The sequence below is a fragment of the Motacilla alba genome, chromosome 4A (genome assembly GCF_015832195.1).
Source record: "Motacilla alba alba isolate MOTALB_02 chromosome 4A, Motacilla_alba_V1.0_pri, whole genome shotgun sequence".
Classification (NCBI taxonomy): Eukaryota; Metazoa; Chordata; class Aves; order Passeriformes; family Motacillidae; genus Motacilla; species Motacilla alba.
In genome coordinates this window covers 17010258-17036620 of record NC_052045.1, presented here as the reverse complement: position 1 = coordinate 17036620, position 26363 = coordinate 17010258, and the positions used below count along the sequence as shown (strand labels likewise).

The window sequence follows — 26363 nt, the reverse complement described above, 5'->3', positions numbered from 1 at the left end:
TAAAGCTGATTTGATGAGGACAAAAGGAATAGCACAGATGAATCAAGGTCAGAAAGGTGAGTAAAAATAAGACAGTTATTATGTCTTTTCTGAGAGCAGAAGCAGATTAGAAAATAGGTCAGGGAGTGCAGGGAAAACGTTATTTGTATTCTGTCAATTTGCAAAGGACATGCATAACTGAATGCAGTGAATTTGTAGTAACCTCTTATTCTAGTCCTGGGGAGTGATGTATTCCATATTATTTCTTTTTATTGCTAGTACTACATTATGTTTTAAAAAGATTTTCATGACAAAATCAAAATCCTGTGGTGATGAATGCTGCACAGCCAAGCAGTAGGAGAAAGTTTCTGTTGTGAAGACTGTGGGACACAAACAAAAAGTTTTCGGGACACATACAAAAAGCGTTGGCAGGAGGAGGGATGTGGTTTGTCAGGAGCCATGTGGTAAAGCAGGAAATAAAGCTTTTCTCCATTTCCCAAAGCAGGAAAGACACAGACACTTAACAGAGCCACTAAATATTGCTCCCCTGATGTGCCAAAATGGTTGTCTGATAACAGACATTTCTTTAGTTGTTTGGAAATTGGTAATTCATGATTTTATCCACTTCCTGCTGTCTTGGGTTTAGCCTGCATTCCTCAAGAAATGAATCTAAAGTGTACTGAGGGAGCTGTTTGGTCTAGAGAAGAGAAGATTGAGAAAGGATCCCATTAATACACATAAATATCTCCAGGGAGTGTCAGGGGATGGTGCCAGACTGTTTTCAGTGGTGCCCAGCAACAGAACGAGGTGTAAGGTTATAAATAAAACACAAGATGTTCCACTTCAGCATGAGGATGAGCTCTCCATGGAGGCTGGCAGAGCACTGGAACAGCTGCCCAGGGAGTCGTGGCATCTCTGGATTCATCCAAATCCCACCTGGATGTGTCCCTGGGTCACCTGCTCTGGGTGACCTCCTGCCCTGGTGGAGGGGTCAGCCTGGACCATCTCCAGGGGTCCCTTCCAGCCCCAGCTGTTCTGGGATTCTGGGCTGCCTGAGGAGGTGGAGAGGGCCAGGGAATAGCATTCAGGTCGCTCCCTGCTCTCAAAGCCCAGACAAATCTCACACAGTGACAGAATTCTCAGATGTTCCACGTTTTCAGGCTTTCATTGAGGAGGACAACACATGTTGATGCCTCGTGAAGGCATTCTAGCCTTGAACTAGAACAGAGGCTGGACAGAGTTACAGAATAAAGCAGGGATTTATTAAAAGGCCTCAGTGGATCCACCTTGGGCAGCACAAGAGCCCAGCCAGGGCTGCACCCAAGATGAACCAAAATGGTCCCAAAATCCCCGACTGCTCAGGGGTCTCTCCCTTGGCTCAGCTCTGCTCCATTTGCACCTTGCAGTTCATTGTCCAGTCCCAGCTTTAGCCCAGGCACTCCCACCCTGCTTGTTTTTCTCTCCTCAGCCCACACTGTTTGTGCTCTTGGGCTGAGATTTGGATCATTTGTCCTTGGTGCCCAGCTGGAGCAGGAATTGTTTGGTCTCCCTGCTGTGTGCAGAGAGCTCAGCATCCCCTAATATGAACCCAGACCCACACCCTAAAGCAGCACAGAATCTGAAAAATAGAAAAGCTAAACCTGAGGCATTAATGTAAAAAGCCCACACCTGCTTCCTCTCCAAGAGCCAGCCATCATTCCCACCTCCCACCACCACTCCCATCTTTTACAGACATCCAGGATTTCCCACCTTTCACACTGGAAATGTCAGTAAACTTCCCACCTCTATTGGATCTCCTTGTTCACAATAATTATTGCAACCTGTGCACAGAAACAGCTGATTTACAGCTCACAAATAAGCCTCAAATGCAAATCTCCATTTAATCCAGGAAGAGATGGCTGGGGAGAATCAGCTGCAGTTACCAATATTCTTCCATACTGATGTAGGGGGCTGGGCAAATCCTAAAATCACTGCTGCCTTCCACACTGTTCATGGAGGGATGTGCTCCCAGAGCACTGCTGGCTCTGCTCAGCTTCTGAAAACTTTATGCAGAAAATGGATGGACTGACAAACCCAAAACCTGCTGCTAACAAGTAGGTGGTGAAGCAAGGCTCTCAAAATTATACCCATACCTGTATTTTTAGTGCAAAACCACGTCTTATATAAAAAGAATTGATTAAAAAAACCTCAAACTGTTAATTTTAAGTGTTTTAAAATATTGAGCCCACAATATATTTTCCTTAAAATGAAGTAACATATTGTAGGTAAATGTGTAAAAAAAAGGAAAAAAAAAAGTGTTTCAAATATTTTTTTTTCAAAATATAATCATAGTAAATATATTTTAACTTGATTTGAATAGCTGTGTGTTGGTTTTAGAAAGCAGAGCATTTCCACAGTAAGAGACATGATCATGATCTGATTTTGAAAACAATGCAAGGTTGCCTCAAGATTATATTTTTCTTTAATTTTATAAGGAAAAGATAAATGCAACTAATTTTTTATATACATACAAAAATGCATTAAAAGCCATAGGAATGGTATTGTTTTGTTTTCAAAGACGCTTAAAATTAGTTTTGCTTTTGAGAGCTTATTGCCTTTCCCACAGGCTTCCTCCAAATTCCTGCAGCATGTTCGGGAAATGCTGCCTAGAATGCAGATTTCCTGGTGGATGTGTGGATTATTCTTCCTTAATCTCAAGTATCAATGACTGGAATCTTATCCTAAATAAGGAGCTGACATGTGTAACTAATTTTCAAAAGAACATTCTTTAAGCTTATTACCAAAGCAACTGCTTTCATTCTTAAGATTTGGGCAATATAAATAAAGGTAATTCCTTTATCACCCTGCATAAAATCCTTTATTACGCTGTGTACTAGCCAAAAAAATGAGTAAATTCTGATATAGTCACAAAAATTAATTCACAAAAATTTATCACACAAGTGATAAATATATTTATCACTTAATTTCTAGTCAGTATTTTTGGTGGAATAATGCAGGAAAAACTTTTCAGTGTGTCACACTTGCCATCAGACATATTCAAATGAACTGTTTCTATTCTCAAAATATTCAGCCACCGTCTAAGATGCAATAAAATATTAGCATAGTTAAAAACCTACATTCTTTTGGCTGCGCTGATTTTGTGTGTTTTAGTTTTTATTGCTGTCTTTGGCTTCTAACATCTTCATGTGAGCTTTCAAAGGAGAAAACCAAAGCAGCAGGGAACAAATCAAGATTGCAGCAGAACAAGAGCTGGGGCACAGTGTTTAAAATTTAATGAGCCCAGTGATTAAAAACTTCTGATCATGCAATGATCTGTTTCCATGGGGGATACAGCTCTCAGGATCATTTTTAACACCATCATTTACAATACTTCACGTGGTTTTGAAATTATTTTTTCTCCCTTCAATACCTGTTGGTGTTTCATTTTCCTGTTAATAGAACAGGATTGTTTTATTGAGCTGAGCCATGACAATGACACTTGAGGAACTTTAAGGTGGCTTTCTCTGCACTGGTTTGCCCATAAATGCTGCAGAAAAATGGAAATAGGAAATAAAATACAAATTGCTCCTGTAGAGTGAAGATATTAAAATTGTAGATACACAGCCCCTAGGTTAAGCTGCTCTATAATAACAGGGGCTGTATTCAGCAGCTCCAAAGGCACAGCATAATTTCTTCTGGAGGCAAAGACATTCCTGGGTGGAAATGATTGCGGGAAGATTCTCAGCTATTAATTCTTTTACTACTCCTTCATTGGGACAAAATGGGTGGGATTTTGTATAAACATTCTTCATTTGACTTATCCTCTCAGCCACCTGGCAGTAGTTCTGGCTGCCTCTGGGAGGAGCCAAGGTAAAGCTTGAGGATTACACAACAATTAGCAAAAAAAGTAGAATAGAATAGAACAGAATATAACAGAATAGAATAATAATATAATGCTATCATATAATATAATTTACCTTCTACTCTTTCTGAAACAAAACAGTTAAATTAGAGTTGTTTACAATATCAGGACAAAATACGAAAATATTCATAATGAGTTGAGCTTCTGGAATCTTAATTAATCAAGTACATTGTTTATGAAAGTAAAAGTTTGTTGCAGGGACAGCCAGTGAAATTATCACTGCCATTTAGAAGGCTTTCGAGATACTTTAATATTTTTTGACATATTTTACAGAAAGAAGCAGCTGAAACCTCTGGATGTAGGAATCCACATGATCAGAAAAAACCCGAGGATTTTACCCACTGCTCTCACTCCAGTCGGAGGGATGGTAGACAGGAATTTACCTGAAAACTCTCACCAGTCAGGGAGCTCCCCTTTCTGGTTGTTTCTTTGCAGCAACAGGACCCTGAATTACTGAAAAGTGGTAAAATTCACTGTGAGCGGTAAAATTCAAGTCAGATTCACTGGGCAAGCAGCTGAGCAGTAGCAAGCAGGACCTGCATCAGTAGTGGTATTGTAAACTATTTTCTCAACCTAAATATATTTATGCAAACATGCTGAAGGCTGAACCCTCTCTTTTGTGGCTGGGCCACAGATCATTCTGCTCCTGATTTAAAATGCATGGCTAAGTTTAAAACTTTAGTAAGGGCCAATCTCTGAATAATCCTTTAAGGATTATTGTAATTAAGGGACTAATCCTTAGATGCTTCTTAATTTGTGTCCGTTTTAAAATGGAGTGCCACTTCTTTCATCACAAAAGAGAGAAGAAGAGGTGAAACTCACGAAGGTTTAAACATTAACAGCCTTTCCTGTCACCTCATGCATCTGAGCGACACAAACAGGTAGAATATTTAAAACCAGGAGGTCATTAAAACCAAACCCAGCACAGAACCCCATCCCACAGAAAAGCACGACAGAAAACCAAGGGAGATTTTAAACCTGGAGATGTGTTGATGGTGAGAAACATTCTGTGTGCAGATAAGGCAAATACAGTTTGAGGACAGATATTTCAACTTGTGAACGCTCTTTGCACGAACACCCAAATGCTTGTTTGCACCAACCCTCCCCTATCGCGTTTTTATCTTCTTTTCTTTTCTTCTCAGGATCGGGATGAAAGCGCTAGGGAGGGCATTTCGTGCTCGGGCTCAAATGTTTATTATTTCGTGAGTTCTACAGCATTCTACTAACGAGCTACAAAATGGTTAACTATCTCTCTCTGCAAGGTCTTTTAAGGCTAAACTACCCAATCAAGAAATGACACCTAAATTATTTTTACTTTTAACTCAATAACTGATCATCTGAAGTCCTCAATGCAGACTTTTCTGCCCAATTACAAAATACTACCCAAACCTGTGAAGAAGAAGGTGAAGAAGAAGAAGGACCAGCCTCTGCCCTAAAACCTCCATCTTGCATTATATATATATATTACTATATTCTAAACCCTTAAACTCTAGGTTTTCCACCCTGTGATATTGCACACTTCTATTCCAACTCCACACCCACAATCCCAGTGCTGTCATTCCCTTTTGGAAGCCTTCTCCACGGCCCCAGGTCAAATGTAGTATTGTCTTGTGGGTCTGTGCCTGACAGCACAGAAAGTCTAAAATTCTCAGCATCCAGGGTTCCAGCACTCCCTTTCTCCCCAGTAGAAGCCCGTTTGAAGAATACATCAGTGGCAGCAGTTTTTCTAATCACCCCAGCATTTATATTTATTGTTTATCATGGAAAGAGTGAATTGGGCAACCTAAGTTTGAAAATTTAGCAGAGGGGGATGTTAAAGTAATTAAATTCTTGATGCACACGAGGGAAGCTTCGTGGTCTAATCTAAGGAGTGTTGAGCTGAGGATGGTGCACAATCAGCAAGAGGAAGCAATGGGGTGGCTTTGCTGGGCTAAAACCCCTGCCAGCAGTGCACTGGCTGCACCTGGGGATCATTAAAAGTGCTCGTGGTCTCTGCTGGCAGCAGTGCTTGCTAGGCAGTGTCAAAAAGGAGGCAGGAATTCCTAGCAGTGCTACAAGGCTTGGAAACAGCCTCTCTTATCAATTCCAGTCTAGATCTGGGCAGGACACAGGCCTGGATGCCTCTGTTCCTGCATCTGTAAAATGAGAATGTTTACAAATATTTACAAAGGGGAAAAACCCCATCGTAGGGATTGGTGCTATGAGCAGAGAGTGAGAAACGAGCAGTTGATGCATCTCGTGCTGGGTTACGTTTGTGTGGATGTGCAGCACTGGAAGCTGTGTGAGTTGGAATAGGGCTGAGAAATCATTAGGAGACATGGGAAAAGGCTCACTCTTGTTTATACCCCTTGGAAATAGCATATCTCCTTTTTATTTCTCGCTGAAACATGCAAGTATTACAAAGATTCCATGCTGGATGTTTTGGCAAGCCTGCAGGGGCAGGTGTTCATCATTCGATGGGCTCCATGAGGATGACTGCTCCATGATACACCTTTATCTTTAATATAGTTTCCAGAGTTGGGACTTTTATTGTTGTTGTTGTTGTTATTTTTGTGGGTTTTTTCCCCTCTTCTCTGTGACAAATTACATTGTGCTTTATGGAAATGTAACATTTTGTATGAATGGCTGGCAGCAGCCATGTTGCATAGCAATGAGCAAGACAAAGTAGCTCCACTCTTATTTGCAACTGGCTCAGACCTTTCCATTAGCAAATTAAAATCTGTTCAAATTTATTTACTAATATATTAGGAGAAGCTTCAGGCTAACCCCTGTTGACCTGTATTATATAGCAAACAACTGTAGCAGTGAAAATAATTAATAGAATGTATTGCACCTCCTGCTTGTTTCTCCATCACAGCCCGGGGTCGGCTGCAGAGTGGGTTTGCCATCTGCATTCTGTTACAAGGCCACATTTACTTAAAAATTATCAATTATATTCTGAAATTACTTCCTTTAATTGAACTCTCTCTATTCAAGGCATCCCCTGTTTTTAAAGCTTCTGAAAGCATGTACATGAAAATGTTTTCCTTTTCAAAACTTAAGGGGAACTTGCTGAGTTACCTGTGGATGCAAAAGGAGCAAATATGCAACAGCAATTCCTTGTTACATCAGTTATTCGTTGTTATTAATATGTCATACTTGTGTCATGCAGGTGGAAAGCATTGCAAGACCTTTTTTTTTTATTTTGTATTTGCTATTACAATGTTTTCCAGAGAAACTGTGGCTGCCCCATCCCGGGAATTGTCCAAGGCTGGGCTGGACAGAGCTTGGAGCAACCTGAGATAGTGGAAGGTGGAACTGGGTGAGCTTTAATGTCCCTTCCCAAACCATTGGGGTGTTACCCTCATCCAGCATTTCACCCTGGAGAACACCTAATTCTGAGGTCTTCATCTGAGTGGTAAAGGAGAAAGTGATTGTGAGACATAGAATGATAAAAAAAGGGGTGTGAGGAAAAAAACACAGTTTCCAGCTGCACAGACTGGAGTTTAGGTGCTAATAAAAGAAATGCCTGGGATGTGTAAATGCTTCCTTTCTGTCAACACAAACAGCTGCAATAAAAGCTGTCAGAGGGTGGTCAGCTGGGAAGCCTTAGCCCTACACAGCATATTCAAGTTTTAAGAAGGAAATCAATGTGCCACTTTAACATCTCTTTTTTTTTGAATGTATATAGATATAGAAGTAAATTCACACATCAATGGCCATGGTAACAAATTTCACACAGTGAATGTAGGCCAATTTTATTATTATATGAACAAAACCAATCGTGATCCCTGGAAAACATACAATTCTTTATAATTTACTTAGTCTTTGATAACTTCCTTTCTGTACAAAGACAAACATTAATTAATGAGTGCTAGATCATCACCCTTCAAGTGTCTTTAGAAAAAGAGATTGTTAACAGTCTTATGATTATTTCTATAAACAATAGAAAATCTGATCTAAAATAACTAGAAAATCTAGTCTGATTAGGTGTTTTTATTATATTTCACATCCAGAAGAAGGGGTATTAGCCATTACAGGTCGCTGTTGACCTCTTGTGGTCCCCTTCTGTGGTTACAGGAAAACCCCAAGGCCAGCCAGGAGTTGGACATCGATGCTCCGTGTGGGTCCCTTCCAAATCAGGATATTCCACGATTCTGTAACTCTCTGATAGCCAGGAAATCCCCGGAATTCTCCCCTGAACCTTAAAAAGAACAAACCCAAGATTATTTCTGCAGCGTATAAACGTGCTATAAATGGAATATAAATAAAATTGAATAAAAAAATGGAATATAAATCAAATTATTGTTTAGAACAGCTTCTTTCCTGTAGAGGGGCCTAAATGCGAATTTATCAATTATTAATTATCAATTAATGTATCAATGTATCAATTATAAATTCTTAATAATTGTGTTTAAATTCATTAAATACTAAAAAAAAAAAACCCAAAAGGACTGTCACTGCCAGCAGCCAGCTCTTTCTTTTCCAAAGTGGAAAAGAACAAAAATTACAAAAAATAAAAAACTGAAAAGGATACAATACAACACGATGTTCTTCTTCTCTATTAAGTATTCAGCTAACCACAAAGTAACAATTAGCAGCAGGAGAAAAGGCAATCAGTGATGTGCAGTGTAATTACTGTGCCCCGGGTCTCATCTGCAGAGCAGTGAATCCACCAGGGATTGTGCACTGCTTCCACAGCCTGACTGGAGTTCTGCTGGGTCAACTTATTTACACAGCAGTCTTCACCCCAGCAGGCAGGCAAACACTGACAATTCATTATTTACTTATCACTGGCATTAATACTGTGTTGGGATGTGCTCATCTCTTGAAACAAAGCTGGTGAGGTCAGTGCGTTGTTTTGGAGGGGAAAGGGGAGAGGAGGAGGATGAGAAACAAAAGAATGAAGATCCAGATGACTTGCAGCACTGAGAAATCAGCATTTAGGCTGCTCCACAAGAAAGAAGCTGTTCTAAACAACCATTCCCTCTGGAAGTTCTACAAGCTCTTGACTTTCTGTGCCAGTGAAAGATTATCTGATACAAATTCAATCTCTATATTCAAGTGAAAAAAATACTGTTTAGAAACTCACCTTGGCATATTGTCTGCTTTCTCACAAAGCAAACCAAACCCAGACATGTTAATAAACAGCTGAAAGAAAGCAGCACAGTTCTAATTGCTACTAAAAAAATAAACAGAGCAGAAGCCCCCTCCATCTCAAAAACAGCAATTGCAATATTACCAAGAAAGCAGAATTCTGTTGAGCTACACATATTTGTGGAGAAGATTTAAATTTACACTTTTATGCTAAATAGGAACAAGGAGAACTGTAGGTGATCCCATGGGGTTTTTCCCCCCTGAAATTTCATGTCCCTGCTACCTATAAAGATAAAGCAATCCACATTTCCCAGCATGAAAACATAGGCATTTATCTAAAAGCAAAGGAATGTGCAATACAATAGTGAAAATAATTCATTAAAATGAATAGATGCTGCTGTGGCTGGTGTCCCTGTTTTATCCTCTGGCATGTGTCGCATTTCCTCTGGTCCACCACAATTCCAGCAGCCTCACAGCACCTGGTTCAACCACCTGTGACCTCTGTGCCACTCCAGGCTGCAGAACAGCCCCCGGCTGCTTTTCCCTGGCTGGGAGGGTGAGTGGGAAACAGGAGCCCTCTCCTAAGGAGATGAGCACAATCCTAAACTGACTCCAGGAAACCGAACTGTGCCAATTCACAGGAATGCCACGAGGTGGCACGTTAGGATTGCTTTAAACCCTCGTACTCACAACGGCAGCGAGGGGAAAATCGAACTGCAACCGCTGGGATGAGAAAGGCGCATTCACAAGAACCACTTATGCCATCTCATGTTCCTATCCAAAACTAAAAGAGTTCTGAATAATGACAATAATTTTGGAATTATTTCCTTTCTCTGTCTTTAAATTTAGCAGGATTCTCTCACACGCTTCTCCATGGAAAGGGTTGTCACACCCTGGAACAAGCTTCCAGGGGGGTGATGAAGTCTCCATCCCTGGAAGTGCTCAAAAACCACCTGAGTACGGCAGCTGAGGACAGTTTAGTGGTGAGCATGGTGACAGTGCTGATGCTTGCTGATCCTAGAGGTCTTTTCCAGCCTTAATGATTCTATAATTCTATTTTCCTCAGTAGTTTCTGTTTTGTTTTAAATAATAGTAAAAATAAGGAACTTCGTATCACAGTTTTTAAATACGTAATTACAAAATATATACATGACCGTTCAGTTCCAGTGAAAGGGACCCAAAACTACATGATTCAACTGCAAGTAAATGTGTTTTTTTTTTTTTTTTTCCCTGGGGACCAAGCCAGGGTAGCTGTGGGAATACGTGCCAGGAGCTGCTCAGTATGTGCATGCTCACATTCATACCTGAGGCTATGGAGGGTCTCCACCCTACACCAGAATGGCTCAAGTGCCAGAAACCCCACGGCTTTCTTGGAACTCTGCACTTTGCACACAATGTTTGTGCCTTTAACGGACGAAGGGAGCCCCAGGAGCACTCCCAGCTCCCCACCGCGAGAGGGACAGCTCCTTAGTGCCACTCCACCGCCAAGTGGATTTAGCGTCTGATTGTTAAACGTGAGTTCGTCCTATTAACAGCACGGTGCCACTTGAAAATCGTCTTCTTGAGAAAACAGAAGAGAACAAAACTGCTCTTCCAGGCTCTATTCGTGTGGTATTTTTCCTGTTTTCCAGACAAGCAATCCTCTGAAGCACCTGGTGCAGGTGACCTTTGGACCCGAGGAGTGACCCATGTCTTCCTCCTATCCAAGCTTCCCCCCATTCCCAGTCTCTCCCCATTCCCGGTTCCCCTATTCCCAGTTCCCCCCATTCCCGGTTTCCCCCATTCCCGGTTCCCCTATTCCCAGTCTCTCCCCATTGCCGGTTCCCCCATTCCCAGTTTCCCCCATTCCCGGTTCCCCTATTCCCGGTTTCCCCCATTCCCGGTTCCCCTATTCCCAGTTTCACCCATTCCCGGTTTCCCCCATTCCCGGGCTCTCCCGCCTCAGGGCCCTCAGTCCCGGCCCGGCAGCGCCCCCTGGCGGCCCGCGGCTCACAGCCCCGCCCCTCTCCCCACCGAGCCACGCCCCCTTGACCTCCGCCCCTCCGCCGATTGGTGGGAGCCGCAGCGGGGCGGGCAGAGGCCACGCCCCCGAGGTTCTTGAGGGGCTGCTGGGGGCCGTGCCAAGATGGCGGCCGGGCGAGGGCCAGGGCCAGGAGCGGCGCTGGAGCGGCGGGGCTGGGGTCCCGCGCACCGCACCCTCACCCTCTCCTTCTCAGCCTTGGAGGAGGCAGGCAGCTCCGGCATCCTCCGCCTCACCGGAATACAGCTGCGTGACGACCCCAGCAGCGACAGCGCGGCAGCAGGTGAGGGGGCTCCGGCAGCGACACGGATGGGGCTGGGGAGCCGCTGTGGCCGGGCGGTGGGTGAGCCGCTGGGGACGGGCGGTGGGTGAGCCGCTGGGGACGGGCGGTGGGTGAGCCGCTGGGGACGGGCCGTGCGGGGCCGTGCGGGGCGGTGGGTGAGCTGCTGTGGCTCAGGGAGCGCTGCGGGCTCTGAGCGGGGCCCCGCTGTGTGAGGGCAGCGCGGACAGCGGCGCTCCGCCTCTGGGGCTCTCCCCGAGGCAGCGGGGCGGCTCTGGAGCGGCTGGGTCTCTCCCTCTCCCTGTGTAGGGATGGGGACTGCGGGGTGTGCCCGGAGCGGGGTGTGCAGCGTGAGGGGAGCTCCTGAGCTGGCGCTCGGGGCGGTCAGAGCTCCGAGCTGAGGCGGGCTCGGACCTGCAGGGTGTGGATCCCTTGCCGCGGAGCCGTCCCGGTCTGTCCTTCTCAGCTCAGCAGGAGCACGTTCCGAGTCCGGATGCGAGGGATGTGTGATGGTAAAAGTAAACCCTGGACAGCTGCACAAGCAGGGCAAAGTAAGGCCACTCCATACAGATCACTCTGCTAGTGGGAAGGCCCAAATGAGTAAATTTCTTGATAACATGCCCGGAAAAGAGCTCTTCACATAACACCAAACGAAATTCTGGGGGGGGGGGGGGAAATCGTTCCTGAGTGCTAATTATTTAAGTAACTTTTTTTTTTTTTTCCAAATACATTTCCCAGCAGATGGATGCTCGTGGAGAAGGGAAACTGCCAGGGATGAGAAGATCACTGCTGAAGCATGGCACACTGCAAACATGACGTGCTCTTTCATGCTTGAAGCTGGAGAAATCTCCCTGCCTCAGCAGGTGGAAAGTGAAACCCAGGCCTGGAGCACTTCTGGTGGTTAATCCCTGGGCAGTGCTCCCCACTCCTCAGAAGCTCATGGCACTTTTGGGCTTTGCTCTCTTTGTTTTGGTGATCTCAGTACCACATTTACACTGAAGTGTGGTCCAAGAGCCCTGGGGCAGCTCAGAATGCTGCTCAGGTCCAAGAGCCCTGGGGCAGCTCAGAATGCTGCTCAGGTCCAAGAAAGAGCCCTGGGGCGGCTCAGAATGCTGCTCAGGTCCAAGAGCCCTGGGGCGGCTCAGAATGCTGCTCCACGTTCATTGCTGGCATTTCTTGTCAGGATGGTTTGGTTTTCCATGATGCCTTGTGCTCAAATGCCATTCCTTACTGCTGCTCTTGCTGAGGACACTCAGTGGGTTGGGGCTGCGCCCTGCTTGGAGCAGAGAAGGATGGGATTGCCAGGAGCTTCCTTCCAAACTGGGAAAACACAAGGACCCTGATGAGGCAGGCACTGAGACTGTGCCCAGTGCCTGGCAGTCTGCCTTTGTCACAGCTCCAGGGGCACAGCCTGCTCCTGCAGCCCCTCCCTCTCTCCCTGTCCCCTGCCCCTGGCATCTGTGTTTCCTGAAAACAAATGGAATTTCACCCTTCAAAAGTTTGCTTCAAAGTGACAGAAGAAAAGCTTAATAAAAGTGCCAAGGTCACATTTTCTTTGCCTCCCAAAATAATATGACAGATCCAATATCTGCATTATTAACTCTGCGTGTGAGCTTGTTTTTAGGGGCTTTCTGATTTACCTGGGGCTGTTTTTCTCCTGCTGCACAAGCACATGGCTGCAGCCACTCCTGAGCCTGTGGGCAGCAGCTCTCTGGGACCAGTAGTTATTTATTGTCTTGGCTGAAGATGCCCTCTCACTGCAGAAATAGCTGTGTGAATGCTCCTCTCCTGGCAAACATTGTGTTCAGACAAAAGCCTCAGTGTTTTGCAGAAAAATCCGTTTGCAAGGGACATTTATTGTTCTGTTTTGAGCTGGAGCAATCCTCAGGCTGAGCAGAGACAAGCAGGATTTCTCCCAACAGCCCCACTGTCCTCACCTGCCATTGGCAGTCCAAGATAAGGCTGCAAAATGTCACTAAAATCTTCCAGGGAGTGATTTACCAACAATAATACTTTTTTAAAAAGCAAATTTTGATGGAGATGGTATTTCATGCAGCAGATCACTTTGGTTTGCAGGTAAAAGCTAGTGGAACAGAGTGTGTGATCACTTGGTGTTAGGAAAAAACCCTCAAAAATAGCATGTTTGGCAAAAGTGGCAAATTAGCTGCAGTAACTGAGGTATCAAAGACAGTTACTGATGGGGTAATTTGGGTTATTTAAGTCTGCTCTGGGAAAATGAGGATTAGGAAGAGGCATAATTAAAATATGCAAAGCCAAAGGGGAATAGAGAATAGATATTAAGTCACTTTAAATTAGTAATTCAGGAGAGGGTGGAAGGGAGAGAAATGGATGAAATTACGCTCTGAAAGGGCCCTGATATCCCATTGTTGCAGAGAGAAAAGCTATTCAGAGCCCGAGCACATCTTCTGTGCACACAGAAATTGGAGAGGGGAAGGATTGAAGAGCTGTGTGTCCACTGAGGGAGCTGATCCTGCAGGGGGTTCCCTCACATCCAAGGGAATATGTTTTTGTAGGGGTGTCAGGGGCTTTCCAAGCTCTGTTTTCTGTGCCTTGACAGCAGAGCTACAGGCGCTGGACCAGGAGAGTCCTTAGCACCTCAGTGTTAGGATTGTGAGAGGCAGAGTCTTTCCCCCACCGTGTTCCCTGGTGTGCTGAAAATTAATTCCATCAGGGTTGGGTTTACCCTCTAATCGGAGAGCAGACACCATTTCAGCAGTATTTCAGGATGTTTTTGTTACTGCGCATCAAAAGTCCGGAGCAAAGCTCCTGAAGGCACCGTTTTGTCTACCAATAGAGAGGAGCTTTGTAATGGAATCAAAGAATCATCAGGAAAATGAGTTTTGTCACAGTCATATTTTCTGGAAAATCCCTTTGCCCAGGATTTTGCTCCTGGGAAGCTGAGAGGCCTCAGAGAAAAGGAAAACAATTCTGATCTCATTTGCTTCTCCTGTGTTGTGCTCCTCTGGAATGTGTTTGGGGATTGTTTGCCCACAGGTGATTGTTTCATTGGGTTCTGCTGTGAGTTGTTTTCACTCTTTGGCCAGTCAGGGCCGAGCTGTGTCAGACTCTGGAGAGAGTCAGGAGTTTTCATTATTATCTTTTAGCATTCTGTAAGTATCCTTGCTGTATTCTTTAGTATAGTTTAGTGTAGTGTTCTTTAGTATAATACAGTATCATAAAATACTGAATTAGCCTTCTGAGAACATGGAGTCAGATGCATCATTCCTGCCTTCATCTGGGAACCCCACAAATACAATAGAGTTTAGCCTTAAATCCTTACTCCACGGAAGCGCAGAGATGATTTCCAGGTGAGTTCCATGCAGAAATAGGAGCTTTGCATCAGGAGGGAGGCTGACATGTCCCTGCCGTAAAGGGATGTCAGGTTCCAGAATGAGTAAAATTGAGCTTCCAGCTGCTCCAGAAGCAGCCTGGAACCATTCCACAGAGTGTGAACCTGCAGCTGCTGCCACTGTGATGTCAGGGCCCACTGGGGTGTCACTGGAAGGTTGGCCAGTCCCCGCAGTGCCAACAGGACACTGCCATTCCTGCAGTCCAGAACTCCTCAATGCCCCCTTCTCCTGGCATTCCAGGAGGATCCTCCTCCTGCAGGAGTTCCCAGTGGGCTGCCTGCAAACCAGCAAGGGTTTTGTCTGACTTTTGGGTTATGCTGCTCTGCAAGTTCTAGCACAGAATGCAGAAATGGTCCGGCAAGTGGGTGCCATAGTGTGTGATTTTCTGTCTGCCGTGTCTGCAATGTATTTTTACCCAGATAAACCCTGGCTGGTGACAGCTCACCTGAGGAGTAAGTAGTGCTTTGCCCTAGGTGCAGCATATCTGGCTTCGGGATCACTGCGTTCTTTCTGCTCTTCCTTAGGAACTGAGCTGAATTTGGAAAGCAATGACAGATGGCATTGGTTTGGTAGAGCTTGTGCTGAAAGGGGTGTCTCAACGGGGACAGCATTTGGAATGTGGGGAGCCCTGTGGGGGTTCCATGCCCCACACACAGCAGTCTGGGGAGTCTGTAATTCCCTCACTGTGCTGCCTCAGCCAACTCCCAAAATGCAGACTGGAAGAGCTTGTCGGAAGTGCTTCTAAAAACTGTGCAATTATCTTCAGAACTGAGGGAAAAGATCTTTTTTTCCCCATAATTAAAGGATTTGACTAACAACTGTGCTAAAATAGAGATGATCTCCATGAGGAGACTTCCCAACAGTGTGTGCTCCTGAACCCAGGAGCTGTTCCTGTGCAGTGTCAGAATAGAACTCACACAGCTAAGGGGATTTTGGGAAAGCTTTTCTAGGGAAGCATTTTCAGCAAGCTAAAGAGAACCAACATACACAATTTAATAATAGGGGGAAAAAAAGAAAACTTTTTTAGCTCTTGGGCAGAGCAGAATTATTTACTATTAAAGAACAATTTACATTTTCTTGACTGAATTTCTATTTATTTGCTGGTGAAACAGCACAAAAAATAGACAGAAAGACGTAGGAAAAAATTAATCTGGTATTTTGTCCTGTTCTGTTGCTTACTGTGGAAAAGAACTGTTGCTCCTGGAGGGATGATGTGAAATAAAAATGCTCTCTTATTTGGGCTGACTTGTTCCTTGGGGGATGCCCCACAAGAGGCCGTTTTCTAACAGCATCTGGTTCATCTTCTCTTGCACACTGCAGATGTGATCACCCAGTTATCCAGAGGTGGATGCATGGCAGCTCGTCCTTTGGTGAGTGGGAGAGGAACCTTTGACATTCCTAGAGTTCAGTAACTGTGGAGGAAGCTGTGAATGAGCTTTGCCTGCTCCAACAGCGTGCCAGCCTGAAAAAATGTCCATGTCTGATTTTGCTGCAGCAGCAAAGGGATCCCTGGCTGTTTTCTCAATTTCTGTCCAAAGCTTTTAAACAGATGAAGTCTGGTTTTGCAGGGAGAAGATTGTGGGTTTAGCCATGGTGGAATATCTAATTCACAGCAATTTTCAATACCGTACAATTGCCCCGTTTCAATTTTGTTTTAACAACTTAGAATTCCCTTTCTAGCAAGTTTCATGATTTATCTTTAGTACAGCTGGATATATAGCTGAGCATAAATAAGGTTATAATTGATAATGTAACTCACTGGCACCATTGAAAGGAAGTTTAAGTAACAATCCACACTAATAAACGTTGGGATGCAATAACAATCCTAGAGAGACACATGACATCCACATTAATACTGGCCAAATTTATTAGGGTTATTATTAAATATTTTAAATAGAGCACCAGTGAGGTGTGAAGGTGTAGAAGGGTGCCTTTGATTTGCTTCTAAGTGGCCTTTGTGACAGCTTTAAAGCAGTTGGGAAACACAGCAGATTTGGGGCAACTTGATGTAATGCTCTGGCCCTGCAGGGCAGCAGCTGGGGCTGTCTCAAGCCCCCATAATGTATAGATATTTAAATTGTACTGTGACACGTGCAGCAGAGAACTGAGGCTGTAGGACCACGTGCATGCCTGGATCAGTTTTTGATGTCAAAGCAGCTGAAAGTTGTGTGTAAGTATCAAACCTCCCAAGTGGCAGAAGGGAGACTCTCACTCCTGTCCCCAGCCCACAACACTGCCACCAGGACCTCAGCTGGCTCCTTTCCTTCCTGGACAAGAGGATAATGAGACGAAGGTGGACAAGGAACCTGCAGCTGTTTCCTCAGGAGAATCAGTAAGTGCCAGCTTTGGCTAGCATTGGTGCAATTCAGAGTTTCTGGTCAGCCAGCAGCTGCCATTCCCAGCTGGAGGTGCTGAGGGCTGGAGTCCTGCCATGACATTGTGCTTCACCCCAGCCACTGGCACCTGGGAAATTGGGTTTGAACTTCCCCTGTAGTCATCAATTTCTCTTGCAGGATACAGGAGAAATTGTCTCCTGGATGTACCTGCCCTTCTGCACAGATTATTTGGGAAAATCCATGAAACTGGCCATGAACTTGTTTTGGTTTCATTCATTCAGTTTGTGATGTGGACAGCAAAAAGCAGTTTAAGAGCACTGGATGTGGCTGACAGGCATCTTCCTGAGGGTTTGCATGTGGAATACAAGCTCAGGGGATCCCTGCCAGCTCCCTTGCTGACATTAAATTTCTCACCACAGATCCACACGAGCTCCCTGCTGGGAGCTGAAGATGCAGATGATGAGACATTTCTCATGTCTGACACCCTCAGCAGAAGCTCGGGCTCTCTGGACAAACCCAGGGTCCGGCCGCAGAAGAAATTCCACGTGATAGAGGAAGTGCTGGAACAACTGAGTACGTGTGCTGTGCCTCATGTCTGGTGTGTGTGTCCCAGCCTCAGCTGCACCAAAGGGACAGAGGAAGCAGGAATTCTCTCTGGGCGTTCCTGAGGGCAGCTCAGACTGGGTTCAGTTTCCCTGCGCTTCCATCCGCGCTGAAGGCAAAAGCAGGGATGGTTTCTGATTCAGCAGAAGGTGCTTTGACCTAGTGAATGAACTGCTGAACTCCTGAGTGCTGATGGCCAAATCAAGAAGGATTTTTGGGTTCCTAAATTCTCCTTAGTCCCCTGACAAGCCATCAGAGCAAAAGTACTTCACAGCAACCTATTAGATTGAAGACAAGCAGTGTGGTCCTTCACATGGCACAGGCAAGGTTATCATCAGAACTTAGCCTGGTAACCCATGAGGGTCCTGGATCCTAAAGCCCCATCATTGTTGATTATAACATGAAATGCTGTTCTTTAAAATCATAAGGACAATCCTTTGGTGAACTGCTGAAAGTTGGGAAGGTCTCCTCTCCTGGAAACACTTTGCACCATTTCTTAAAAATGAATCCCAGAACCCAAGGTGCATTTGATCTTCAGAAATATGAAACCTTTCGTTGAATCACACAGAGGGTTTATTCCCAGGAAAATAAAGGCTGTGTTGTTTTAGCTCTCCTCAATGTTTGTAGAAAACAAATTCTTGCTTTGGTACCTGGTCTTTCCTGATTTCTGTCTCCTGTGGGTATTTCTCCAGGTGCTTTGTTTCCCGTCAAGGTAACTCTTCAAAGCACTGTAGAAAATCACAAAATCTGTGGAGCCATCTGTGCTTTGGGGCTGCCTCTGTTGCTGTTGCTGCCCACAGAGGGCTCACAGCCAGACAGTGGGGCTGCATTTCCCATCTGCTGGAGGGTGGTGTCTGTTTGAAGTGAGCATCCTGCATTTCGTTTCTTTCAGGGGGCATTGTGAACGAGGGGGACCCTAAGACCAAATACACCGATTTTGTTCAAGTTGGCCAAGGGTAAGTCCCATCCCAGTTACCCCTGCAAAGCCATGGGCTGGGCATTTTGCTGCTGCAATATCAAGTGTGAATCTAGGCAAGCTCCAAACATCATGTGGCTTTAGATCCTCCCATCTCAGTACAGGTCAGAATTATTAAGTGTGATCAGAAGGTGTTGTCTAAGAAACCATGGCAGTACCTTGCCTCCAACAAGGAGCAGGACCTGAAAAATCTCCCATCTCTCAAACCTTATTGCCTAAAAGAGCACCTGACCACCCCACAGCTGTCAGATAAAAGTTCTTGATAGCATTTATCTCAAATATTTTGCTAAAAAATTATTTGCTACTCTGGATTATACACCTGCAGGACCTGAAAGATCTCTTATCCCTCAAACCTTATTGCCTAAAAGAGCACCTTACCACCTCACAGCTGTCAGAAAAAAAGTCATCAATAACATTTATTTCAAATATTTTGCTTAAAAAATATTTGGTAATCTGGATTATAACAACGTAGTTTAGCAATTGAAACAAGAGGTGAAATAATAAACTCTCACACTGTCATACCCTGTGTGGTCTGCAGCATGCAATCCCACCCTGTGTAGTCTGCAGCATGCATTCCCTGGAAAAAAAAAATACACACACGGACACAAGAAGAAGGAAAAAACCCAACACAACAAGGCAAAATGGAAAAAAAAATTAAGTATTTCTCAGTTTTTGTAGACACACCCTCCCCCTGCTGTTAGGTTTTGAAGCTTTGTGCTCCAGCTCTTTTTCTTCAGTTTACTTCTCAGTTTTCCCTTGGCCACCCCCATGACAGAGGGCTGCAGTGCTGCTTTGTGAAGAATGGATGAACCAAGGTGTTTTAAAACACTTAAAAAACTGTCTGGGCTGGCTTCCACTCCCAGCACCTGAACTGCTTCTCCTTTCTTCACTGCTCTTTTGCTTCCAGGGGTTTCGGGACTGTTTACAAAGCCGGCGACCCAGCCACAGGAGAGGTGGTGAGTGCAAACACCCCCAGCACATTGTGCAGCTCTTCAGGGCTTTCCCCTCTGCTGGGAGCTCTGCTGGAGCTTTGGGTGCCCAATAGAGCTTCCCTGCACAGCCTGTTCCTTGAGCACAGAGCAGTGGCAGCCTGCAAAACTCATTTTGGACAGGCTTTGTTCCTACTCAGTTCCAGAAAGAATGCTAGAGGGGCAGTGGTGTCTTTCAGAGGGGGACATAATTAAGGCTTAAAATACCAGAGAATGGGTTATTTCTTTAGAAACGCAGAAAATAATTGCAAATTTGAACTGTGGTAAAGAATGCTCATTGGACTAGCAAAATTTAAGTTCAAGAACTGAGAAATGTTGTGAGACTGTCTTTTTTTTTTTTTTTTTTTTTGGTGTGTAACTGCTATGATCTTTTAGGGTGGGATTTTATTCGTCATGTATGCATGTGTTTGCTTTGTTATGCAACCTAGACCAGCAGCAGTTGCTGAAATAATGGCCGAACCCCATAGAATTGCTGAAGGATTCCGAGCTGTTTCGATCTATTCTCACAGTCACAAAATCCTGCTTGCAAAAACCTGTGTGAATAACAACAGAGCTGATAAACTGAGGCCATCAGGGAAGAATGTGGGTGCAGGGTGTTGTCAGAGATCTGTGGAGAAAATTTTATTAGGGATAAGGGAGATTTTTGTGGAGTTTAGAAAGCAAAATGTGTCTGGCAAGTGTCCTGTAAGTGGCACCCAAGCAAGTGGAGAAAGCTGTTGTCCTGTCGCTTCCTGAGCCCTGGTGTCTGATCACAGCCCAGCCCCATCATTCTAAAAACTCTCTCTCCATGGTCATTGTGCCCTCCTGCAGCAGAACTTCTGGTGTCCATGGGCTCCACTTCCATTTCAGGTGGCCCTAAAGAAGATGCCTCTCCGCAAACGGAGCAGGAAGGAGCTCGTTGTCAACGAGATTCAGATCATGAAGGAAAACAGGCATCCCAATATTGTCAATTATATAGACAGGTGAGTGGTTCTGCTGTTCGCATGGGAATGTTTGTTCACACACGGCAAGACAAAGGTTAAAAAACCCCTTTGGGCACTGACAGAACATGGAGCTCTCTTATTTCTTTATTTATCTCCAGTGGATGGAGGGAGATGGCCTTGGGTCTCCATTAATCTTTTCTGGTGTATGTAGTTGGAAACCTCTTTTCAAAACCTGGATGTGCCATTGTGCTTACTAAAACAACAGCCTGTCAGTTCATTACCTCTGTGTTGTTTTGGGGTTTGGTTTTTACAGGTTGATCATATTTTCTGCGCCTTAATGATAAGTGTGATAAACCATCATAGAAATTATCTCCCTTAGGCTGTTCCCACCATTTTCCGTTGCTGTGGAAGCCAGGAAGACTAAATTCTCATTTTCAGAACCACATAATATGCCAGCTTTTACATAGTTTTTCCTGTTTGTGACTGTATTTTGCGCAGTGTTTTCCAAATGGTTGGCCAACATCTGTCCTCAGTGCTGCAGAGCCTCCTGCCATGGAGAACTCTGGGTTTGTGTTGCCTTGGTGGAACTGATAAATTAAGATAATGACTCAGTTGGTGGCAAGTGTCCTGGTTCCAGATTGATGTCTGCTGTTACTAAACTGCATTTTTCTCGTTTGCCATCTAAGGCATCTCCTTTTTCATGGATTTGCCTTTCTCATTTAGACTACACAGGTTCCAAATACTCTGTCACCTACAAGGAATGTCTCTCCATTTCATTCTGCCTCCATTTACAAGTGATCTGGAAACAATACTCTGCAGTCTTTTTCACAGGGTAATTTACCTGTGCACATTCATCTCCATGCCGTTGTTTTCTTCTCTCAGCTACCTGGTGAATGAAGACCTGTGGCTTGTGATGGAATATGTGGATGGAGGCACTTTAACCAGCGTTCTTGTCCAAGTCTTAATTGAGGAAAGGATTATAGCTGCCATCAGCAGGGAGGTGAGGGACCCTGCTTGTGCTTCCAATGGCTTGGACAGGGTGGGACAGGAGTGACTTCGTGTTCAGAGCTTTGTTTGAGTGCTGCTGTTATGAAATGTAAAAGCAAAGGGTGTCTTGGTTTGAAAAGACAGGTGTCTGCTAAGGAAGGCAGGAGCTTCTCTTGAAATGGAAAATGTAAACCCCCTCTCTCTGAATTATTATGATTTTGAAATTAAGAGGCTCTCAGGAAAAGATATGGGAATAGGAATAATAGTTCTTTATTAGGAAAGTTAAAAATACAAATGCAATATAGTACACTGCCAACAGAACCACAGGCAGTGAGGACAGAAAAGGGGCAAAGTCTTGGAAAAGATGGGGTCACTCACAAAGATGCATTTTGTAAGAAATGGACTTAAAGAAACCCCAAAAAGCTGTGCCACAAAATCACAAAGTGTACCTAGATCCACACCTCTATTTCCTATGGCTCTTCTCCCTTAACAGAATTTCCTTTTGTCAGAAGATTTGACTAGGAAAAAAATTCCATTTTTGTGAGGTGTTGTGAACTGTTTTTACTACTTGTAACCATCCCGGGTCTGAGTATTCTTGTAATGCAATGCCATGCAGCAGAGAACCTGTCCACTTTATAGCTTTGCTCTCAATATTTGTTACTCATTGTTTTCTCATCTAAATGTACATTTGCAAGATGTGTGTCAAGCTAAGACAAAGGGCATCTAAGTGAGCCTCCTGCCAATACAGCTGCATTTCTTATGCTCTGTTACTATACACTTTGGTCATAGTCTCTTTTTTAATTTAACATTCTAAACTTTGCTTCATTAAACTGGAGCATGTCTGCACTGCATTCTTGGCCTGGAAAAGCAAACATGCTGGTGGCAGAATTTTAAACTAACAGCAAATTAAAACAGAGCCTCATTTCTCACACCCCTCAGCTTAAAAGGAGAACATTGGTCTCCAAAGGGTGTTTGCTTCTGAAAAGTGACTAATGTGCTGTTGAGACCAACATAAAACCTCTGTTATGCAGCCTTCCACACAAAAGTGATCCACTTCATAATGGAGGGAGAGATGATTTCCCTTTTGACAAACCCTCCTTTGTCACCTGGATGGAGAGAGCAGAACCACTGCAGCCATTCTGGCTGGGAATGGACAGTCTATATCAATAATTGGTGTTTCACCTAGAAATTCAATCTTTTAGAGCCATTTCCTTGTCTTGTGTGATGGAATGAAGTTAATTAACTTTTACCCTCGTGGGTTTTGTCTCAGTGCCTCAAAGCCCTGGAGTTCCTTCATTCAAAGAATGTGATCCACAGAGATGTCAAAAGTGACAATATTCTCCTTGGGATGGACGGATCTGTGAAACTGAGTAGGTGTTCTTGGTCAGGCACAGCATCCCCATGTTCTCAGACACAGAGTGGGGAGTTCTTGTGCTTGGTTTCACGGTTCAAGCTGGGTTTGACAGTATTTTTGTTTTGCTCCTCAGCTGATTTTGGCCTGTGTGCTCAGCTGACCCCGGAGCGGAGCACACGGTGCACAGTGCTTGGCTCTCCTTACTGGGTAGCACCAGAAATCCTGAAAAGAAAGGAGTATGACACCCAAGTGGACATCTGGGCCCTTGGGATTGTGGCCATTGAAATGCTGGAGGGAGAACCTCCATACTTTAAAGAAAGCCCTGTCCAGGTAAGGTGCAAACACTGTCAGATGCCACTGTCTTGCCAATCTGTGCCATGTTTTGTCTCCCACGAACCAAAATCCCACTCAAATCAGCCTGAAATAGTTCTGCCAAGGCCCACTTCTAGAAATGTCCCTGTAGAACATCTCATCAGTGGAGAAGTGACCTGTGCCAGTGCAAAAATGTGCCTTTTTGGCCTCTAGCACTGCTTGAGTTCCTCCTGCTGTGTTTGATCTCTCTCTGAGCTGGAGCTGGGAATGACAGCAGCAAGTTTCTCCAATTGGGAAATTATTATGAAAAGCATTACAAGTGTATCTGCAGGCCCAGAAGTCTTTTCAAATTCTGACCAGTGCCCTTCAGGGAGGGTCACTGGTTCTAGTGATGCCATAATTATGTATTACCCCAAAAATTCCTAAAAGGATGTTTTAGCAAAGCTACTTGTACTAAGCGTATTTTGAAGTTTTCAGTTTTAGATCCTAATTCTTTAAAATGAAATGATGAGTTCTTATACCAAACAAGCAAGGAATAGTGGAGGAATGTATACCAGGGTAAAACCTCATGACTATTAGCTGATACCAGGATAAATGCTGCACAGTTAATTCCTGAAGAAGACAACAGTTCTGAAGATTTCAGACTTCCACTCTTTTTGAAAAAGTTCCCTGACTTTTCTTGGAAGACCACTTTTGGATTGCTGTTGCCTAGTATAAGGCAGCAAACCCAGATGAAGAGAAGGATTTCCAGGTCCCAGAATATTCTGTGTTGGGAGGGATCAGCAAGTCCAGCTCCTGCGTGAATGGCCCATCTGGGGATCAGGTTACCAGCACCATGCTCTGGCCAGCCGAGCTGGCTCCAGGCTCATTATCATCCCTGCTCTGGAGGCTGACACTTCCCTCCTTCCTTGCCCTCAAATACTGATCACAGCCCCTTGAGAGGCACCAGGAGCTCTCAGGCCCAGGGGGGGCCTGCAGTGGAGCTGTCACCCCAGGCATGGTCAGTGGCTGTCCCGTGCTTGCTCTGTCCCCAGGCTCAGCGCCTGATCGCCCGGAACAGGTACCCACCCCTGAGGATGCCCAGCAGGATGTCAGTCCTGTTCCACGCCTTCCTGCACTCCTGCCTGGACACCAACCCCAGCGTCCGCTGGACAGCCAGGGAGCTCCTGCAGGTAAAGGCCCCGTGGTGCAGGGGAAGGTCTCCTCACCAGGTGCCCTCCTCTCCTGTTAATCCCCACTCTGGGTGCTTTGCAAAGTAGAATCATAGAAGAATTTGGCTTGGAAGGGACCTTTAAAGTCCATCTGGTCCAACCTCCCTGCCAAGAGTGGGGACATCTTCAACTTGAGCAGGTTGCTCAGAGCTCTGTCCAACCTGACTTTGGATGTTTTCAGGGATGGGGCATCCAGCACCTCTCTGGGCAACCTGTGCCAGTGTTTCACCACCCCAGCATAAAAATTTCTTCCTTAGATCTAACCTGAATCTCTCCTCTTTTCATTTAAAACCATTATCCTTTGTCCCTTTGCAACAGACCCTACTAAAAATGGGTCCCCCAGAAGTTTTGAAAGGCTGCAATAAGGTCTGCCTGGGGCCTTCTCTCCTCCAGGCTGAACAATCCCAGTTCTCTTGACCTTTCCTCAGAGGGAAGGTGTTCCATCCACCCTCTGACCATTTTTGGGTTGTATTTTGGGATTGCATTCAGTTTTAGCTGGTGGCAAGAGAGCTGCAGCAGAATGGTGCCAGGTACAGAGGCCCAAAATGGTGTTGGTGGAAAAGGAGCCCAGTCCCAGCCCAGCAGTCAGAGATTGTCAGAGGTTGTTCTTGTCTTGGTGCTGGAAACTTGCACCTCAGTGTTCTTCAGAGCAGCACAGCCCTAAATCCTAATGGGATCAACATTTCTCGGAGGTGCTGCAGTTCCCTGTGGAACAGCTTGGACTCATCTTTTCTGACAACTAAAGCAGCCCCTACCTTTAGAAAAAAAGAATCTGAGTCCTTTGAGTTTCCTGAAATGGAAAAAGCCCTGAGGCAGCAAGTGGCATTCCCAGAATGCTGGCAGGGTCAAAATCCCAGAAGGCTGAAGACACCTTGATAAATTGATTAATGGGATTATTGGGCCATGTTGGCCTCTGACAGCAAGGTCCTGAATATTAAGACTGAGGTGGAGATGGTCCCCTCAGTCCTATTTATGTGTATTTCTGGTAAACAGAGGAATCACGCTTCCTCTTGTGAGAAACTGGGTTTGGAAAGTAACAGTTCCTTTCTTTCTTTCTTCTTTCCCTTTGGGCAGCATCCATTTTTACGAACAGCCGAGAGCCTCTCTGTCCTGCCTGACATGATCTGTATAGCCAGGAAAATCTGTCAGGCCATGGAAGCACTTCAGGCCAGCAGTGCCAGCCCAGGGCAAAAGAAGGAATAAAATTTTCACTCCTTTGGGAGATTTGCTCCCTTCTCACCCAATGGCTCCATTCACTTCTGAATTATTGGTTGCTTCTTAAAGATGGAAAGTCCCAATTACGGGGGTTTTGGTATGGTTTGGAAATGGGGAAAGGTCTCCTTCATTCATCAGCTCCAGACCACACAGGCTCTGGAATGCCCACAGGCTGGGTTTTGCCCACTTGTGGCACTTCTGGGTGAGGAAGAAAATGCAACTGCATTTCCAGCCAAATGGGAAAGCCAAGACATCCTGTTGGATGCACACAGTCAGCTGGGACTGCAGAGTGTTTGGGGAATTCCCTGTCCTCCCTCCACCTGGCAGAACATGTGGACACAAAAAATAGATAGAGATTACAGAGAAAGAATTGTGTATAACACAGATTGCTAAATGGGGGGTGTGCAAATATACGTAGACATATAATATACTGGATAATTATTCTATGTATAAATATTTATAGAATATATATAATTATTACAGTACTCTATATATCATGTTTTAATCTAATTATCTGTATAGATAGTGTGTTACGGAGCTATGGACATACATTTACCTTGTACCTTGTACTGCCCCCTATTCACAACACCCCCATAACTGTCCTGTAGTTCTTTACATAATGCTCCTTTTATATATATATTATATATATATATATATATATATATAATATATTATATATATATTATATATAATATATTATATTATATTATATATAATATATATATTATATATATATTATATATATATAATATATATTATATATATAAAATATATATATACACACACATTTATATAAATTGGGGGTGTGTATATATAGTATGTGTATACAT

General features: G+C 44.5%; 1 protein-coding gene across 9 annotated transcripts; it reads left to right on the top strand.

The window, feature by feature from the left end:
* Positions 1-11079: 11079 nt before the first annotated feature.
* Positions 11080-26118, top strand: LOC119695146 (serine/threonine-protein kinase PAK 3-like). 9 transcript variants are annotated; one of them, XM_038123052.1, is made up of 13 exons: positions 11080-11259; positions 11995-12335; positions 12377-13332; positions 15948-15997; positions 16852-16959; positions 17383-17536; positions 18459-18522; positions 19450-19498; positions 20381-20493; positions 21337-21454; positions 22712-23125; positions 24142-24279; positions 25393-26118. In XM_038123052.1, the coding sequence occupies exons 4-13, from the start codon at positions 15980-15982 to the stop codon at positions 25519-25521; spliced, it is 1305 nt and encodes a 434-aa protein (XP_037978980.1). In that variant the 5' UTR covers positions 11080-11259; positions 11995-12335; positions 12377-13332; positions 15948-15979; the 3' UTR covers positions 25522-26118. The 9 variants fall into 9 exon arrangements, with proteins under 9 accessions (XP_037978980.1, XP_037978985.1, XP_037978982.1 ...); XM_038123057.1 differs by adding an exon at positions 11677-11768 and having other exon boundaries at positions 11998-13332; XM_038123054.1 differs by adding an exon at positions 11677-11768 and having other exon boundaries at positions 11995-13332.
* The last annotated feature ends 245 nt before the right edge of the window (positions 26119-26363 follow it).